General features: G+C 41.1%; 1 protein-coding gene across 1 annotated transcript in view; it reads right to left on the bottom strand.

The window, feature by feature from the left end:
* Positions 1 to 17,707, bottom strand: part of AASDHPPT (aminoadipate-semialdehyde dehydrogenase-phosphopantetheinyl transferase) — a 30,619-nt gene that overhangs the window by 11,552 nt on the left and 1,360 nt on the right. Inside the window, exon 2 of the mRNA XM_080642495.1 lies at positions 16,121 to 16,346. Coding sequence (XP_080498621.1) covers positions 16,121 to 16,346 — 226 coding nt within the window. The remainder of the gene's footprint in view (positions 1 to 16,120; positions 16,347 to 17,707) is intronic.

Here is a 17,707-nt window from a genome sequence, read left to right as displayed (position 1 = left end):
TTCTCAAGAATAACATTACAATTCATTTTATGAATTCAACTGATGTCTAATGTTTGTTGATTTAAAACTATTATTTCCTAAAGGTAGCCCAGCAAAGTTATAAAATCATTTCATGTAATAGCATTGTTGAAGTATTAAACTGTGATCTTAGGAGCCCCAGGGCTATGAATCCCTTTGATAGTTATGCTTATTCCTTAAGGCCCTTAATAAGAACTATCTTGTTAAAATGCTAGCATCACTACTACATACTGGCTTGATAAATTACACACTAAAGAAAGTAAAGCAAGCAAACTTGCAAAAGTGATGGAAGTACATCCGAAGATTTTAACTAAAGGGAACACAATAGCTACATAAATCATGAACTGTTTCCTCCTGAATAGATTCTGGCACAAACAGGGTAAATAATAACAATGGGAAGCTAGCTACCTTGGATTTGGAAGACAGCATTATATAATTGGAGCGGAACTGTAGTTTAACAATACTATATAAAAGCCTAAAACTTTAAAAGATATACTTGTTGTCATATATAGAGTAATTTTATTTGTTGGTTTCTTCAAGTTACAATTTCATAATCTTCAAGCCCTCTGATTTTTAACTAGATATGATGGGGCAATCAAGAAAAAAAAAACACATTTAAATATGCATGCCAATAAAGCTGATTAACACAAAAAGCAACCTAGCACAATCGCTGGAAAGCAATCATAACTGATTATGTACAACTAAAAGTATCTGATATGAGTGCATTTTCATATACTTTTGAGAGCATCTTATTTATTCCACAAAATAAGAGATTTGACGGCAAAAGAAAAAGATGATTTTGTAAACATTCAGCCAAAGCACAACAGTGCCACCCTGTGGCATTGTGGTGGAAATACAAAGTGGGTGAGTACTCAAGGATTTTATTTAGAAAATTTGAACAAAACAAAACAAAAAATCAGTGGTTGAACATCAACCATGAACCAGCTGATCACAGTTCGATACCCGGTCAGGGTCAGGGTCAGGGCACATGCCCAGGTTGCAGGCTTGAGCTTGGTCGGGGGGCATGCAGGAGGCAGCTGATCAATGATTCTTATCATTGATGTTTCTATCTCTCCCTGTCCCCTCCTCCCTGAAATAAATTTATATATACACACGTGTGTGTGTGTGTGTGTGTGTGTGTGTGTGTGTGTGTGTATACACACACACAAACACATATATGTATATATACATATATATATATATATAATGAAGAAAACAGCTAGAGAAACTGGACAAAATATTTAATAAAAAAATCAGTAGGAAATACCACAATAGTAATTTGTCCTTCAAACTATCTGAAGACAGCACAATTATTGGACATACCAACTAGCAAACCTGCCTAATAATACCATCACATATTCATGTTTATTACAATCTTCATTTTTATCATTCTACTACTGCACATGTAGAAACAAGTATACACATAAGATAAAATTACTTAAAATTTATATAGAACTATTATTAACCAAGTTTTAAAAAACCAGAACCCCCATCTTCTAGTTTAATCTTGAAGGAAAGCAGTATTAGATATTAACAAAATGTTCACAATAATAACTAATCAAGGTCATACAGCAACTTGGAAGCTTATTAAACTCACAGTATTAACCTACAAACACGGTAATTTATAGTCAATTCCACAGGCTGCTATTGCAAACCTACGGAAAAAAGAATCCTACTAATACCAGAACCTCAAGACCAACCAACATCAATCTCTCCTCACAATAAAATCAGCATCTCAGTTAAAGTTTGACCCCCTATTTTAGGAGGAATTGAGCAATGTCCACATGTGTGCTTCAGAGTAATGAAATTTAGCATTAGATAATAAATTGTATTAGAAACTCTAGTAGTTTCATTTTCTAAGTACTGAATTACATGTAATCTTGCCTCCATGGGAAGTGACAGTCTTCTAAAATTTGAGTTAATATCTATAATAGTAAGAGTTATATGCTAATTAGACCGGACGTCCTTCCTGACAAAGCTGGGTTGGAGGGAAGCCAGCCAGGTCCCAGGTGTCTGCAGGCGGCCTGGGGTAAGCCAGCCCGGGTCCTAGGTGCTGGCAGCCCAGGTCCCAGGTGCCAGAGGAAAGCCGGTGCCAGCAGCTGGGGGAAGGAAGGCCTACTCTTGCACGAATTTTTGTGCATTGGGCCTCTAGTGTATACAATAATGCTTGACTTACCAGCTCACTTGTCTGGGAATTTATCCAGATATAAACTCAGAATAAAAGAAAAATGTCTAAGCTGCTAATATAGGTTTCATAAACTACCACAAAGCCTGTAGCATGCTATTGACAAAGGAGCTCTTAAGCCCTCCATACAAGTGGCTCAGCACAAAACACTAGATCGAAATACGATGACACAGGCTTGAAACTCTCCACCACTTAGGCAGGCCCAAACTGCAGTTGCTTTGGGCTACTTGGCTGCAAAGGTGTTATCCTTCAAGTAAAGGGAAGGACTCCAAAAGCCGGGTAGAAGGGCAAAGGGTGGGGCCACCCTGAGGAGCCAAAGGACAAAACAGGGAGCCACAAAGTATTAAACTTAGGCCTTGACACCTAATGCAATTTGCTCCCCTGGGTTTTGAACCTGGTTGAGACCCATGCATGACCCCTTTTTCCTTCCAATTTCTCCCTTTTAAAATGGAAATATCTACCATATGCCTGCCCTACCAATGTGTTTTAGAAGCAGATGATTTCTTCTGTTTTACAGATTCACTGATGAGAGAGGAATTTTGTCCCACATGGCATCATACAGAGTCTCACCCAGGCCTAATTTAGATGATTCAGATGAGATTTAGAACTTTTTGAGTTGATATTTAGATAAGACATAGGTTTTAAAGTTAATGTTGGAATAGTTCAAGACTTAAGGATGCTGGGATGGGATGAATTTACTTTCTTAAAGCTATAAATCAGTGACAAAAAGTTGGGCATATCTACCTTATCTATCTATCTATCTATCTATCTATCTATCTATCTATCTAAGAGCCTAAGCGACCATCCAACCGGTAGCTATGATGCACACTGACCACCAGGGGGCAGACGCTCAACACACAGGCATGGAAATATGGAACAGACTGATGAATCTCAGAGGGAAGGAGGAGGGCGGGAAAAGATTAACCAAAGATCTTATATGCATACTAGAGGCCCGGTGCACGGATTCGTGCACTGGTGGGGTCACTTGGCCTGGCCTGCGAGGATCAGGTGAAACCAACTCAGTGCATAGATCTGTGCACCGGTGGGGTCCCTCAGTCTGGCCTGTGGGGATCAGGCCAAAACCAGGTCTTAAACATCCCAAGGGGTCCTGGATTGTGAGAGGGTGCAGGCCAGACCAAGGGACCCCACCGGTGCACAAATCCGTGCACCGGGCCTCTAGTTAAGAAATAAAGATGTAAAGTGCCCAGAACTATTAAGTACTTAATAAATATTAATCTGAAGTTGTTGGGGTAGTTGTTATATATAATTCCTCTTTTGTGAATTGTTTTCTCGGGTTCTTTGTCCATTCATCAAGTAAGTCTTAAGTGATTTTCCTATCAATACTCACAAGCATTGTTTTTTAAATATAGTTTTATTGATTTCAGAGAGGAAGGAAGAGGGAAAGAGTGATAGAAACATCCATGATGAGAGAGAATCATGGATCGGCTGCCTCCTCCAAGTCTCTCACTGGGGATCGAGCCCACAACCCGGGCATGTGCCCTTGACTGGAATTGAACCTGGGACCCTTCAGTTCGCAGGCTGACGCTCTATTCACTGAGCCAAACCGGCTAGGGCCTCACAAGCATTTTATATATTAACAACATTAACCTTTGTCTGTCAGATTTTGCCACAAATATATTCCCTGGTTTGTGAGAGAAAAGATATAATATGAAATTAATCACATCTGCTAACTTTGTGGTTTCTTGCCTTTCTAAGCTTAAAAGACATCCTTTAAGAAGTCAGATCAAATATACAATTCTATTGTGTTCTATTGTTATTAAAACCTAACTCTAACCATATTGTTATACAGTGTGAAACAAAGATCTAAAAGGACTTTGATTATTTAAATGTTGGTTGTAATCATTTTCTTTGCTGACTCTGTAAATTACATCTAATATGTTGTCCAAACGTTAATATGTCTAACCTGGGAAATTATCTATAATGATAAAAGCGTAACATGCTAATTAGACTGGATAGCCAAATAACCTTACAGATGTCATTCCAGATATCCTTCTGCACGAAGCCGCGGCAGCGGGGGCCTAGGCAGAAGCGGTTAGGGCAATGAGGCAGGCAAGCAGAGTGGTTAGTGGTGATGAGGCAGGCAGGCGAGCAGTTAGGGGTGATGAGGCAGGCAGACAAAGGTAGTTAGGGGCGATCAGGCAGGCAGGCAAGCGGTTAGGGGCGATCAGGCAGGCAGGTGAGCAGTTAGGGGTAATAAGGCAGGTAGGCTAGCAGTTAGGGACATCAGGCAGGCAGGCAGGCAAGCGAGCAGTTAGGAGCCAGTGTCCTGGATTGCGAGAGGGCACAAGCTGGGCTGAGGGATTCCCTCCCCTGCCCCAGTGCACGAGTTTGGTGCACTGGGCCTCTAGTTTATATATAGAATCCTTAGTTACATCTCAGAAATTCTGGTTCAGTAAGCTAGGTAGTTTCAAAAAAAATTTGAATTTTTAATAAACATCCACACTGATTTTAATATTCTTACCACCATTCTAGAAACAACATTATATACACACCAGAGGGCCGCGCAAAAAATTCGTGCACTCGGGAGGGGCGGGGGGGTCCTCTCAGCCCGACCTGCATCCTCTCGCAGTCCGGGACCCCTCAGGGGATATCCGCTTGCCAGGGGGATCAGGCCTAAGCTGGCAGTCAGACATCCCTCTAGCAGTCCAGGGCTCTCACAGTCCAGGACCCCTTGCTCCTTACTGCCCACCTATAGCAGAAGTGGGAGAGGCTTGAGCCACCGCCACTGCGCTTGCCAGCACTGAGCCCAGCTTCTGGCTGAGTGGCGTTCCCCCTATGGGAGCACAATGGCCATCAAGGGGCAGCTCCTATGTTGAGCATCTGCCCCCTGGTGGTCAGTGCACATCATAGCGACCAGCTGTTCCACCGTTCTGGTTGATTTGCATATTAGGGTTTTATTATATAGGACTAGAGGCCCGGTGCACAAAATTCATGCATGGGGGGGGGGGGCCCTCAGCCCGAGCTGCACCCTCTTCAATCCAGGAGCCCTTGGGGGATGTCCAACTGCCAGTTTAGGCCTGATCCTGTGGCAGTTGGACATCCCTCTCAGAATCTAGGACAGCTGTGGGCAAACTACAGCCCGTGGGCCGGATCCGGCCCGTTCGGCTGTTCTATCCGGCCCACAGAGCCGAAAGAGCGGAGGGTTCTCTTGCTCTTCCCTCCGCTCCTTTACTTTGAATTTATATTAGTTCACACAAACACTCCATCCATGCTTTTGTTCCAGCCCTCCGGTCCAGTTTAAGAACCCATTGTGGCCCTCGAGTCAAAGAGTTTGCTCACCCCTGATCTAGGACCTCTGGCTCCTAATCGCTCACCTGCCTGCCTGCCTGCCTTAACCGCTCTACCTGCCTGCCTGATCCCCCTAACTGCCCTCCCCTGCCAGCCTGGTCGCCCCTATTAACTTTTTTTAAAAATCTTATTCCCTTAACACACAATTGTATTTGACTTCCTTACTAGCTTCACCCTCTCACACAATTTTTCTCTCTCCTTTATGTAATACTTTTTCCTGACTCATCATTTACAAACTTTTCTTCCTTCCTTATTTCCTCCTTCTGTTCCATCATCCTTCTTCCCATCTTTCTCCTACCCTCCTTCCCTCCTCACATTCCTTCTTTCCTTTATATTTACTACTGCCCTCACTCCCCCTTTCCTTCCTTCCCACCTTAAGTTTTTTCTTCACTTTCTCCCTTGGACCTGCTTTGCTCCCTCCCCCATTTCTCCCTTCTTCCCATTCTCCTTTTAAGCTCTACTGGCTTCCCTTTTAAACTTTTCTTCCCTCCCCCTTTCTCTCTCATCCTACCTTTCCCATACATTCTTCTATACTTACTCCCACTGTTTTAATATCTATCTACCTGCCTAATTATTCACTATCATTTATCTTTTTTCTTTTCTGACTCCTACTTCTAAAATCTGTCCCCAGTACACAACTATACTTGATTTTCATTATAGCTCCTATAGTTCACTCATACATCCTCTTTCCTTCTTTAACTCTGCTCTCTACTGAATCCTTTATAAAGTTCTTCCCTCCCTCCCTTCTTAAAGCTTCCGTTCGGGGGTGGGGGGTGGGGAGAAGGGTGCGTTAACCCCCAGCCCAGGGCTCAGCCCGGCCAGGTGTTCGCTGCCCCTCCTTCCCTGGCCTCCTCGCCGCCGTCCTGCTCCCATTCCTGGCCCGGAACGCACAGCCCAGCAAGGGTGGCCGAGGCCTGCACAGCCTGGGAGCTGCTGCCGCCGCTGCAAAATAGGAGCGCCTCCGCCCACAAGGTCTCGGACCATCCACCACTCTGGCCTGGACGCATGGGCGCCTCCCTGCCAACGGACCGCGCCAAGGGCTACCGCCCTCCTCCCGCCGGGTGCACCTGCTCCCCCGCACCCCCTCCTGCGTGCAGTCCCACATTTCCTTCCCTTTTCCATTCCTGCATCTTTTTCTTGTTCCCTTTCTGTATTTCTGTTTCTCCTCTAGGCCTGTCTGCATGCAGGCCTGCCTTCCTCTCCCTCTCCTTTCTTATCCTCTCCTATCATATCCTATCCTACCCCAGGCCTTGCAGCTGCCTGAGCAGAGGGTGGGAACCCAGCCTGCTGATCCGGTCGTGATGTGATGCTGTAACGGATAATTAGTATATTTCTCTATTATTAGTATAGATAACAGTAACAGCCACCACAACGATCTTAGAGCTAACTTTATCAAGTACTTAAGAATACCATTCACTTTACATGTTTTTTCCTATCTACCCAACTCTGATGTTGGTAGAATTGTTTAGCCATCAGGATCTAAAACATACTATGTACATACACACACAAATACTACAGGAATACAGTTAAATCTAGGAGACTATAACCTACGATTGGGAGTAAATCTTTTACCAATTTTTTTTTCCAAACAAGACAGAATTCAGAATTTATCAGGGAAAAGACAAGTATATTTAGTCAAGTAAAATTCATATGGCAAAAAATAAAACCCAATTCAAAAGATAATGTATAAATACTGGGCTCTAATTCTTCTCTCTCCAAGTTGTCTATTCTTTTGCTAACACCACACTCATGTTTATAATGCCTCTTTTAAAAATGGTAAGGCAAGTCTTCTTAGATATCAATTCCTCTATAAAAACTTTAAATTTAAATTTAACCTAGCTCCAGAGATTGTAAATTCTTAAACATTATCAATAAAGCCTGGTATTGAGAGGCCGAGTGTAGTGCCCAAATACACAGGTTTTGTAGTATGGGATCAAATCCATGATCTTCTCCTGTTTAAGTTACCTTGAGCAAGTGTCTTAATCTAGTCTATAAAATAATAACATTGCTGGCCCTTGAACAATGGAGGTTTCAACTGCGAAAGTCCACTTACATGTGGATTTTTTCCAATAAATATTGTCAGTCCACCATATCCCAGAGTTACACACCTGTGAATTCAACCAACCACAGACAAAATCCTATCTAATAAGGGAGTAATATGAAAATTGACCATACCTCCACTACACCCACAAGCCACGCCCACCAGCCAATCAGGAGCGAGTATGCAAATTAACCCAACCAAGATGGCTGCAGCCACAGAGCGGGCAGGAGGCTTGGGTTTCCCCGGTAGCCAAGCTTTCCGCACACCCTGGCCGGCCTAGGCCTCCACTCAAGGTTATAAAGTTTCAATTACAGAAGATAAATAAATCCCAACAAAAATGGCCACAGCCACAGAACAAGCAGGAGGCTTGGCTCCGCTCAAGGTTACAAAGTTTCAATTATAGAAGATAAATAAATCCCAGATGCCAGGGCCTCCGCTTGGGTCGCCAGGGTGCGTGGCCGGCCTGAAAACCACCACAGGACCCTCACCCAGGCCGCCTGACACCCCAAGGGAACCCCCACCCTGATCTGGTACACCCTTCAGGGCAAACCAGCTGGCCCCCACCCGTGCACCAGGCCTCTATCCTATATAATAAAAGAGTAATATGCAAATTGACCATCACTCCAACACACAAGATGGCTGCCCCCATGTGGACACAAGATGGCCAGCAGGGGAGTGCAGTTGGGAGGGACCAGGCCTGCAAGGGAGGGCAGTTGGGGGCAATCAAGCCTGCAGGGGAGGGCAGTTAGGGGTGACCAGGCCTGCAGGGGATGGCAGTTAGGGGCAATCAGGCTGGCAGGGGAGCAGTTAGGTATCAATCAGGCTGGCAGGGGAGTGGTTAGGGGGTGATCAGGCTGGCAGGCAGAAGTGGTTAGGGGCAATCAGGAAGGCAGGCAGGCGAGCAGTTGGGAGCCAGCAGTCCTGGATTGTGAAAGGGATCCCAGACTGGAGAGGGTGCAGGCTGGGCTGAGGGACACACACCCCTCGTGCACGAATTTCGTGCAGCGGGCCTCTAGTATATATATACTTTTGGTTAATCCTCACTCAAGGATATTTTTCATTGATATTTTAGAGAGTGGAAGGGAGGGGGTGAGACAGAAAGAGAAACACAGATGTAAGAGAGACACATTGACTGGCTGCCCCCAAAACGCGCCCAACTGGGACCAGGGATCGAGCCTGCAACCAAGGTATGTGCCCTTGACTGGAATCGAACCAGGCACCCTACAGTCCGAGGCTCACTGCTCTATCCACTGTTAAACCAGCCAGGGCTTGCAGACAGTATTTTTTTTTTTTTATTTTACCCCCACCCCAGGCCTTCAGCACCCTATTGGTTATTCATATATGCATACAAGGTCTTTGGTTGATTACCTCCCACCCACCCGCCCTCCCCCATCTTCACTCTGAGATTCCACACTCTGTCCCATGCTTCCAGTCTCGGGATCCACTCTGTTCATCAGTTTATTTTGTTACTTAGATTCCACATATGAGTGAGATCACGTGATACTTTTCTTTCTCTGACTGACTTATTTCACTTAGCATGATACTCACCAGGTCCCTCCATGTTGTCTCAAAGGGTAAGAGATTCTTTTTTAATGCTGCATAGTATTCCATGGTACCACAGTTTTTTAATCCACTCATCTACTGATGGGCACTTGGGTCTATTTCCAGATCTTAGCTATTGTAAACTGTGCTGCTATGAACATTCTTTCTAATTGGTACTTCAGGTTTCTTAGGATATATTCCTAGAAGTGGGATCACTGGGTCAAAAGGAGATCCATATTTAATTTTTTGAGGAAACTCCATACTATTTTCCATAATGGTTGCACCAGTCTGCATTCCCACCAGCAGTGCATGAGGGTTCCCTTTTCTCTACATCCTCACCAGCACTTGTTGTTTGATTTTTTGATGACAGCCATTCTGACAGGTGTGAGATGTGATATCTCACTGTGTTTTAAATTTAAATTTCTCTGATGATTAGTGACTTTGAGAATATATAAGGAACTCATACAACTTAACAAAAGAAAGACAGACAGTATTTTTGATGCAAGGTTGGAAATCCCCAGATGCAGAAAGCTGACTGTATGCATTTTTCTATGCCATTTTATGTAAGGGACTTGAGCACCTGCAGATTATGGTATCCGCAAGGGTTCCTAGTACCAGTGACCTGCAGATACCGAGGGATGACTGCAGTTAAGTCTTTGGGGAGCCCAAAGTTAGACATAGATTTTCAATTGCATGGAAGTTCAGTGCTCCTGAGCCCGGTGTTTGTTCAAGGGTCAACTGAACTTACATTCTAGGCTTAAGTGGATGAAACAAGATGATGCATACAAGGCATTTAACACAATGTCACACACATACGAGTTACTCAATAAATTCCAGTTCTACATTATGACCCCACTGTACTCTGGGATAGATCCATTCAATAACAGAAGGAGGAATACTCCCTGCCAGTGAAGACCTGGTTCTTCAATAAGAAGTTCAGAAGTTCAGAGTACAAAGGGAAGTGGAACTTATTTAAACTACTTACAGGCTCTAAATCTCCAAGCTTAAAAAAAAAAGTGCTTTAATTAAGCATATCCTGCAAAAAACAAATCTAGAAGAATGTAGATGAACCTAGATCAGGGGTGGGCAAACTTTTTTTACTCGAGGGCCACAATGGGTTCTTAAACTGGAATGGAGGGCCGGAACAAAAGCATGGATGGAGTGTTTGTGTGAACTAATATAAATTCAAAGTAAAGGAGCGGAGGGGAGAGCAAGAGAACCCTCCGCTCTTTCGGCTCCGCAGGCCGGATAGAACAGCCGAACGGGCCGGATCCAGCCCGCGGGCCGTAGTTTGCCCACGGCTGACCTAGATAGAAATGACAGTGGAATAGACTGCAGCAGGAACAAAGCTGAAAACTGAATCTAAGCAGGATGGAAATGCAAGAGAAAAAAGCTAGGGAGATAAATGGAGAGTGAGGAAGACTCAAAGAAAGAACTATTTTTAATCATGTCACTGATGAGAACAGTTCACATTCTAACTAGCATCTGATATGAATACCAATTTTCATTATGGTTGTGTAACCATTTTTTTCATTTCTCAACAACTTCAGTATTTTCAGCAAAAGTGAGAACTCATATCATTTGTACATTCAATACATATTGAGCACCTGCTCTGTGCTGGACACTTTTAAGTACTAGGTATACTGTGGCAAAAAGGAAACAAGCATGGTTCCTGAACTTACCTAATGAGGGACAACAGATAATAATCAAATAACTAAGTCATAGTTACAGCTGAGAGGGGCATGAAGGAGAAGATCAAGTAGTCAGGAAAAGCCCTGCTGAGGAGGCACTGGCTACTTCTCATCCTTCCAAGGTACCCAAGGAAAGCATAGGTGGAAGAACAACAGAGGCACCACGTTTTTTTGCCACCTTGAACAAGACAAAGTATGCTACATTCAAGGTAATAAAAGAGTGAAGACAGAAAATAGTGAGCAGAGAGAGCAGTTAGAAATGCAAATGGTGGTAAATGAGAATAAGATGATAGGGTTATGTTAAAGGGATTGGATTTTATTAAGAGCCAACCTTCGTCCCGCTGGCTCAGTGGTTGAGTGTCAACCTATGAACCAAGAGGTCATGGTTAGATTCCTGGTCAGGGCACGTGCCTGAGATGGGGGCTTGATCCCCAGTAGGGGGTAAGCAGGAGGCAGCTGATCAATGACTGTCTCTCATTGTTATTGATGTTTCTATCTCTCTCTCCCTTCCTCTCTGAAAGCAATAAAAATATATTAAAAAAAAAAAAGAACCAACCTAAGAATTTTAAGAAAACTGCTGTATGTTTGTTTAAAGACCACACCAACTCTGTATTAACGGGGTGAGTACAAAAGCAAATTGGAAATCAATTAAGAAGCCATTAAAATAGTATAGGAGATGCTACATTAGAAGGAGATAAGAAACAGGTCCTACCACAGTCCTAGCCATCATATATACCACAACTTACTTTATACTTATTATACTTAATTTATGTAACAGTTGTTCTAGAAAAGTCCTATGATAGTCATTTCAAAGCTATTAAATTAGTATTAAATCTCAAAACATTGAGTAATTTTGTGCCAATTAATATCCAAAAAAAGTTTATAATAAAAATGTGAAAACCTTGGGGAAAAAGTATCATAGTTGTGGGGAAGCATGAGAATTGGTTGGAAAATTTGTAAGGACATTCCGAGAAAAGGGAAGTGTGCAGAAGGCCCCCACCCTGTTTATCGAATTCTGACTTAGGGGAGTGCTGAAGGCGGTGCCCCTAATTATTCCTTGATCTTTCCAAACAAGTCTGTGCACGTGCAGACCCCTGGGTGTCTACTGGAATCCTTATGCTTAATTTCTGGGTGTCCTTTCTTAAAGGACACTACAAACACATGTGTCCTCCCAATATTACTTATCCTAAAAGATAAACTTTATCTCAAACTGCTGCTGCAATAAAAGCCTAACGAGGCAGGCAATTGAGGCTGTCTGGTTCCTTTAGCCAAGCAATCCCTTAGCCCTCTCTTTCATAGCAAACATTGTGTTGGAGTAATCCATTCATTCGTTGCTCAGGGTCTGCTCGTCAGCTCCGGCAACACTCTTTTCCCAAATTTAAATCATAGTTTTTATACTATATCTATCTTGCCTTATTTTGTAAATATGGGAACAAAACTGAACAATTCATAAAAGTATGCTTTTTATTAAGGTATTACATATGTGTCTTCTTCCCCCCATTGCCCCCCCACCCCACCAATCATGCCCTCACGCTCACCCCGTTGTCTGCATTCATTGATTATGCTTATAAACTATGCTTTCTTTTACTTATGATACATAAATTATGATGACTTACAAAACACTTCCCCCACAAGGGTTAAGAAAGTACTGCACTGCTAATTTATTTTACCGAGGTCCTGAATATCTTATAATTGTTTTTCTCTAGACCAGTGGTCGGCAAACTGTGGCTCATGAGCCACATGTGGCGAGCCACCGTTTGCCGCTCTGTTGACTAATGAGTTTGCCGACCACTGACCTAGACTCTCGACTCCAGTAATTACAGGCTGCTGTTGTTCCTTGTCATTAAGCCCCTATCCCAGTGGTCAGCAAACTCATTAGTCAACAGAGCGGCAAACGGCGGCTCGCGAGCCGCAGTTTGCTGACCACTGCTCTAGACATTCATTAAACAAATATTTACTGAGTACCAACTATACACCAGCTACTTTTTTATCAGGGTCCTTTCTCCATTAAGCAAATAAAGTAGTGCAAATAGTGCAATAATCTCGACTGTGGGCATCTGGCTAGAAGGAAGAAACCCATTACTAAATCCATTACTATATTTTCTCCTGCCCTGCCATAGAAGCAATGGGAGAACTGGGAGGAGGTGGAGGGAAATGATCTGCATCTAGTAGAAATGGCTAATGTGACAAGACTCCACAAGTTCCTACATATTTCCTGCAGATAAAATAGGAGTAATGAAAATGAGTCTTTCAAATACAAATGATGCCCACACAAAGAATGACTCCATCCATCTCGAGAGTTGACAATCTAATAACATGTCCAGTACAAACTACAATGTACTTGAGGCTGTCCTAAATTTTACCCTCCATCATTTAGTAACTTTTGGCAATGTCCCTTAGCACAATTTCTTTACTTACTCTGATGAGCAGTGTGATTCAAATGATTCTCCAGTGAAATAAACCACTCTCTACTACCCACCCTCAATGAGAAATAATGTCCATCATTGTTATCACTAGTAGAAATTACTGACATGATAACAATACTAGTGCCGACTGGAAAGTATCGTGTGTCTTATGACTTTTTTAATATATCATAGCTTTTTGGCAATGAACCAAAGAATAGGAGAAGGCATGGCTACTATGCTTAATCAAATAAAATAACAAAAGTTGGGGGTAAAAAAAGTCTTAATAAAATAAAATTATCAGGAAACTAGATCTTCAATTAATGCTCAATTATCATCCTATCATTTATTAAAAGTTTCAATTAGTAATTACCTACTTATTTAGTGTTGATCAAAGCCAACATTATCCATCAAGGCAACTGGTAATAAAATATGTGTCTTAGAGTAAAGCATAATTTCCAGGCAGATGTCAACCTGGTGAGCCAACCTTTCTATATAATTAAGCTGACTGCATTCTGAGGAGCAATGGCCTCTCTGGTAATTTCTGACTTTAGGAAAAGTTCATATAGAGACAACAGAAAATTATGAAAGCTTAAGGGCTCATTCCAAATCCTCTACAGAGGTGGTTCTTTCAGAATAAGCCTTTTATGACACTGCTGAAAAACAGATCCTCTCCTGAGAAAAATTCACACAAAATATAGCAAATAATTTCAGTAGGTTAAAATAAATGACTTGATGCTTATGCAGGGTCTCAGGTCAAGAATCCCTGTCATTACTAGCAGAGCCTCTTGCTGAGCAAAGTTAACAATAGAGTTGTAAAAGAAAGGTTTTCTGAGCAAGTCAGAGAACAAGTAGCTGGTGGGAAAATTCAAGGTAAAGACAATTACAGCAAAAGTGAGAGGTGAGCCAAAACCGGTTTGGCTCAGTGGATAGAGCGTTGGCCTGCGGACTGAAGGGTCCCGGGTTCGATTCCGGTCAAGGGCATGTACCTTGGTTGCGGGCACATCCCCAGTGGGAGGTGTGCAGGAGGCAGCTGATCGATGTTTCTCTCTCATCGATGTTTCTAGCTCTCTATCCCTCTCCCTTCCTCTCTGTAAAGTATCAATAAAATATATTTAAAAAAAAAAAAAAAAAAAGTGAGAGGTGAGGTTCATAGCCATACTCTGAATGAAACCTTACTATAGCAGCCCATTTGACAAATATTTATTGGGCATTATTGTAACCTAAGAGGGTGCTAAGAGATGTGATAGTGAACAAACTCAGATGTAGCTTAACATAGTTCCTGCTCTCATGTGGCTTATAAGAACCAGGGGAATGGCAATCAATCATCCTGATAAATAATTATAAACAGATACATTACCAGAATGCAGGAAATACATTTTACAAGAGAGCTTACAAGGAGAAAACCTAGCTTAGATTAAAAGTTCACAAAGGCTTCCCTAAAGTAAGACTGAGGTGAAAGGTAACCAGTCAATAAGTTATCTACACAGAAATTGGGGTGGGGGATAAAAGTAATACAAATCTTCCAGACGCAGGAAAACATAAGCAAAGATGCTGAGGTAGTGTGGAGATGAAGGAGTTGCACTATGAAATAAGGAAGATGTTGTTTCTATTAATAGCTTTCTGCTTTGCTACTTATCTTTTGATAAAAACAACAGTATATCCATTTTAGGGTGGATGGGACAATTAAATTGGAGAATATATGCAGAGCACTTAATAAAATGCCTTGGCACACAGTAAGTGCTCACTAAATGTTAATGATGATAAAAATTATAGTTAAGAAAACCCTTGTTATATAAAATTCCCTGGGCATATTCAACCCACAATAAATGTTAGCAGTTCCTACAGCCACTAATTACAAATTTCCAAGGCAAAATATAAGCAACTTAAATATTTTAATAATTGCTTGCTCTTCATTTTTACTTATATAAATGTGCTAAAAGAGTTGTAGATATAGTATCTTTTCCTAAGAACTGCAATAAACTTTATCACTGAGATTACCTTTTAAATAAACCAGTTTACTAATTAATTTTGAGACATGCTTAAGTGAAATGAAGTTCTTATAATTAATATTATGTTTTTTAATAGAACGCCACTGAAAATTAACTCAAGCCCAGTTCGATTTAACATCATTTAAATAAGATAATAAGAGCTATTGAAAAACTTTTCTTTACACATTTAAGTCTTCTAAAATAGTTTCAAATTTAGTCTTTCTTAACAAGCTGAAGTATAATTAAAAAATCTTTACATTTCACTTTGTCTCTGACAAAACATTACATGGAGAATCTATTCTTTTTTTTAAATATATTTTATTGATTTTTTTTACAGAGAGGAAGGGAAAGGGATACAGAGCTAGAAACACTGATGAGAGAGAAACATCGATGAGAGAGAAACATCGATCAGCTGCCTCCTGCACACCCCCTATTGGGGATGTGCCTGCAACCAAGGTACATGCCCTTGACTGGAATCGAACCTGGGACCTTTCAGTCCGCAGGCCAACGCTCTATCCACTGAGCCAAACAGGTTAGGGCTATTCTTTTTTTAAGATATATTTTTATTGATTTCAGAGGGAGAGGGAGAGAGATAAGAAACATCAAAGATGAGAGAGAATCATCGATCGGTTGCCTCCTGCAAGCCCTACATATGCCCTGACCCGGAATGGAACCATGACCTCCTAGTTCATAGGTCAATGCCCAACCATGGAGCCACACAGGCCAGGAGAGAATCTATTCTTTATGTAGAAGTCCATTAATATTCAAAGAAATATACCATATATATATGGTATGTATATATTCTCTCAGATAAACTACCTTTGAGTATTGATCATATTTTTCCTAAATTTAAGTATGTACATCTCCTGGCCTGATTACTCAATAGGTATGAATGGAGTCAAGGAGATACAAACTCTTGTACAACAAAAATGCAACATTACCTGGAAAACTAGTTTTCATTATATCAATTCCAACTTGTAGCTCAGGTTCAGCAGCAAGTACAGCATAGTCCCCTTGATGAGAGATGTTAAAGTTGAAATTGGGGTAAGGATTCAATGAGTCTTTTGCAAGAACTGGTTTTCCTTTTGCAGTTCTTTGCAAACGAATATTATTCCAAGGGATATTCAATTTCTCTGTAATTAATTTCCTTATCATCAGACGACCAGCCTGTTAAGTAAATAAAACATAAACATTTGATATGTGTAAGTACACTGCCTGTAAGATACAAAGTAAAGTATATTTTGGTGGTTTCTAAAATATTTTTTAGGTTTTTTAAAAATAGATTGCATTAAGATGTAAGCAATGCTTAAGAAGATAGGAGAAAAAGTCTCTCCTTAGCAATTCTCTCCCCTCAACAGGTAACCAATATTAACAAGTAGGCATCCTTCCAGTCTCTTTTTTTTTTTTAAATACCTAAATATAAGTTCTTATGCATATGATTTTGCTATCATCTATCTACACATCTGTGATCCTACTCTATGTAGTATTCAACCATGTATAATCTTTTTAACTTGTGCTGGGGATTATTCCATATCTGCCAATAACCATCTGTTCTGTACACGTTTTAACTATAGCATAGTGTTTCACAGTATAAGGAAGTATAAATAGATTGACTTACTCCATTATTGGACATTTTAGGCTGCCTCTAGTTTTGCTATTATAAAAAATTCCCCAGTGAGTAACGAACCCTGTTGTACATACATCTCTGTGCATATGTGCAAGCATTTCTAGATCCTACACACCAGCGATTTCCAAATGGTGTGATGCAAGAATTTTTAAAACATGCAATATCAGACTAGTCAGGGGCACTGACCTCTTTGCCCTTAGATTGTCAAATTATAAAATGACAACAGCCAACACAACAACAGCCACAGGTGTGAACAAATCAAAACTATGCCTATTTTTTGGTCAGATTGTCAAAAAAATTACGTTTTTTGGTGTGCCGCAGAATTTCATAAGTTTATGTGTGCCATGATATGAAAAAGGTTGAAATTCGCTGCTATATACCCATCACTCACTTTCAACAATTAGCTAGCTACACATGATCTATCTTCACGAAATACACTCCCTCCTACTCTCCCCCACCTCCACCTAATACTTAAGAAATTACTATAATCACACAAAAATACTCAGGGGTATAACAAAGTATACAATATTTTATAAGATACCTTTCGTTGTTGTGTTGTTTTTTTTTTTGCTTCAATCTAACAATGAGTTTTAGATACTGCAATACTTTGAACTTCACAATTTCTTACAATTGAAAAAAAGTATAAAAATATTCACCAATATGCCTTCAAAAGATTAATGAATTAGCCCAAATTTCAAGTGAAGAAGTGTTTCAATATAGGAACAATTTCAAGAAATGACTGTTTTTGAAGGGATGGCAATTGCAGGCTGTTTCAAACTGCGCTACATAGAAATAATTTTGAAATCCAATTTTCCATTTGTTGCTTAAAAATACATAACTAAAACAAGTAATTCTATTTAAAATGCTGTTTTCCAAGCTATGTGGTCAGGAAGGTATACAT

The sequence above is a fragment of the Plecotus auritus genome (genome assembly GCF_963455305.1).
Source record: "Plecotus auritus genome assembly, chromosome: 9".
NCBI lineage: Eukaryota > Metazoa > Chordata > Mammalia > Chiroptera > Vespertilionidae > Plecotus > Plecotus auritus.
This window is presented reverse-complemented; position numbering and strand designations above follow the sequence as displayed.